General features: G+C 39.7%; 1 protein-coding gene across 2 annotated transcripts; it reads right to left on the bottom strand.

Moving 5' to 3' along the window:
• Positions 1 to 910: 910 nt before the first annotated feature.
• On the bottom strand, positions 911 to 2,438 carry LOC106000727 (olfactory receptor 7G2-like). Of its 2 annotated transcripts, XM_013036005.1 has the most exons (2): positions 1,527 to 2,438; positions 911 to 928 (listed from the first exon to the last, which is right to left on the bottom strand). In XM_013036005.1, exons 1-2 carry the CDS (start codon positions 2,436 to 2,438, stop codon positions 911 to 913), a joined length of 930 nt encoding a protein of 309 aa, XP_012891459.1. The 2 variants fall into 2 exon arrangements, with proteins under 2 accessions (XP_012891459.1, XP_012891458.1); XM_013036004.1 differs by lacking the exon at positions 911 to 928 and having other exon boundaries at positions 1,500 to 2,438.
• Between the last annotated feature and the right edge of the window lie 555 nt (positions 2,439 to 2,993).

A 2,993-nucleotide genomic window follows, 5' to 3' on the forward strand; every position in this document is an offset into this window, starting at 1 on the left:
ACCTCTGAGTTCAAGCCCCAGGAATGACCCAAAGGAAAAAGATCTCTTCTTACAGGAGAGAAAAGTCTGTCTTGCCTTCATATGGCATTTCTACCTGTTATGATTTTCTCTCTTCTGAGAATGACCCCCAAAGCATCACTAAGATTATCTAAAATACATGATGGATTCAGCAACAAAAGAAAAAAATAAAACCTCCAACCAACTCCAATTTAGAAAATCAATCAATTATGCAAGCAAAATTTTTCTAAAGTTGTCATTCAGTTCCCAGAAAGATGTTTATTTAGTTATTATTTTGTTGACTATTTTAAAATTATTATCTTTCAATAGATCTACAAAGGACATTCAATTCAATATATCAGCTTATAGAGTGCAATGTAGTTTTTGCAGTTTTTGACAGTTCTAGGGCTTGAACTCAGGCCCTGGGTACTGTCCCTGAGCTTTTTTGGTGCTCTACCACCTGAGCTACAGTTCCACTTCTGGCTTTTTTTGGTTGATTTGAATGAAAGCCTCATGGACCTTCCTGCCAGGGCTGGCTTTAAACCACAATCCTCTTATCTCAGCCTCCTAAGCAGATAGGCTTATAGGTGTAAACCACCAGCACAATTCATTTTGATCAATGTCAATCCTTCTAATAACAAAGGGGATAGATTTTTTTTAAAAAAAGATTAAAAGGGGAAGTTTTAAAAGGTTCATGAATTAGGTAGAATAGAATAAATGAGCTTCTAATGTCCCTCAGCATAGATTAATGATGACTGACAATAATTCACTGTATTGTTCAAATGTAAAAGAGATTTGTAATACCCCAAGGAAAATGAAATAATAAATTTTTATGATAGCAGATAAGCAAACTACCCTTACCCAATCATTTATATTTTATATGCATGTCTTAAGGTATCATGGTACTGGTTGCTCACACCTGTAATCCTAGCTACTCAGAGGACTGAGATCTGGGGATCACAGTTTGAAGGCAGCCTGGGCAAGAAGGTCTGTGTCTTATGTCCAACTAACCACCAAACAAAGCAAGAAGTGGAGCTGTGACTCAAGTAGTAGAGTCCTAGCCTTGAGCAAAAAAAAATATCAGGGGTAGTGGCTAGGCCCAGTACCAGTACTTTACCTTTCCTTTCTTTATGTGTATGTGCATGTTTGTGTACATATATGTGTGTACATGTATATAATATATATCATGTACCAGATTAATATTTACAATTTAAATTTACTGAAAAAATTCTATATTTATATTAGAAATGACTTACACTGAATAATACTAACTCAGGTCCTGACTGTATGCTTGAGCAATGAAATTGTTCAGAGGATTATCAAGCATCACAGAACCAAAATAATAGGAAAGGCAGGTGACAAACCCAAGATGATGATAAACTTAACTTTAATGGTATATGGACATTTCTGAAGAATACAAGAATTAGAGTGAACCACCTTGATTCCTCAGGAATACTGTCACTATCTAATCATAGAAATCTAAGTGCAAAGTCAATTTCACATCACCAAAGAGAAGCCATCCTATCCACAAGTTTCCTCAAGGCTCCCTTCATGTCCCTGTTCCTCAGGCTGTAGATAAAGGGGTTCAGCATTTGAGGGACCACAGTGTACATCACTGAAGCCACAGCCATCTTCCTGGGTGAATCAGCAACAGCAGAGCTGATGTACACCCCCAACCCGGCCCCATAGAACAAGCAGACCACACACAGGTGGGAGCCACAAGTGGAGAAGGCTTTGTGCCATCCTCTCACTGAGGAGAGTTTCAGAACAGAAGAAACAATTTGGGAATACGAGAAAATGATTCCTGAGAGTGGAATACCACCGAAAAGGAAAGTGGCAGTGTAAGTCAGGACATTATTGACAAAGGTGTTTGAACAGGCCAGCTTGATGACCTGGGCCAGTTCACAGAAGAAGTGAGGGATCTTCATGTCTGTGCAGAAGGATAGATGCAACACCATCAGACCGATAAGGAGGGTGCTCACAACACTTATGAGTGTGGAGAAAAGTATCAGCAGAGCACAGAGGCGAGGGTGCATGATGGCTGTGTAGCTCAGTGGGTGGCAAATGGCCACAAAACGGTCATAGGCCATAGCTGCCAGGAGACAGTTTTCCAAGAAAGCAAAATTCCAAACAAAGCAGACCTGGAGGAGACACCCTCCCTGAGTGATGCTCTGGTCCTGTGTGTGGATGTTCACTAGCATCTTGGGGATGGTGGTGCTGCTTAAACAGATGTCAGCCAAGGATAGGTTGGAGAGGAAGAAGTACATGGGGGTGTGGAGGTGGGGGTCAGAGCTGACAGCCAGGATGATGAGCAGATTTCCGAGAACAGTGATCAGATATATAGACAAGAATATGCCGAACATGAGTGGCTGTAGTGATGGTTCATCTGATAGTCCCAGGAGAAAGAAATGTAAACTGCCTGTATGGTTCTTAGTGTCCATGCTGCTGGTGTACCTGATGGAAAAAAATGGAGAGAAATAAAATATATGGTCTCAGTATCCCCTTGTATCATGATAGAAAGAAATTATTCATCCCTAAACCAGTCTTATTCTACTTCAATCCTGAGGATAAGAGACAGTAATTTATTCTCTTTTTCTACATTAGTTACAAGCATTAATTAGTTGCACAAGGGGAGGTTCATGTTGACACTTTCATCTATGCTCACAATGCAAGCAATCACTCTCCTTCATTCCCATAACCCCTTTCCCAAACCAATGTTAACCAACTTCATTGTTCCATTTTCACCCAGGCATGTATACATATTGACCAAATTCGCCCACCTTCATTCTCTCCACTCACCCTCTCATTCTCAATTGATTTTGAAAATATATGAATCTTCGTACAAACAACACAATTTGTCCAAAACATAAATTGATCCTACAAAGGGGCTTCATTATGATACTTACAACATAAAATATGCATATAATATATATTAATACAATTCACACCATCCACATTTTTGTGTCTCAACTCATCCTTCACACCCCTATTTCAGC

This window comes from Dipodomys ordii, unplaced genomic scaffold, assembly GCF_000151885.1.
Source record: "Dipodomys ordii isolate 6190 unplaced genomic scaffold, Dord_2.0 Scaffold235, whole genome shotgun sequence".
Taxonomy (NCBI): domain Eukaryota; kingdom Metazoa; phylum Chordata; class Mammalia; order Rodentia; family Heteromyidae; genus Dipodomys; species Dipodomys ordii.

What these genes read in the sequence shown, in the direction of transcription:
- LOC106000727 (XM_013036004.1), bottom strand. Translation starts at nt 2,438, where the DNA reads ATGGACACTAAGAACCATACAGGCAGTTTACATTTCTTTCTCCTGGGA.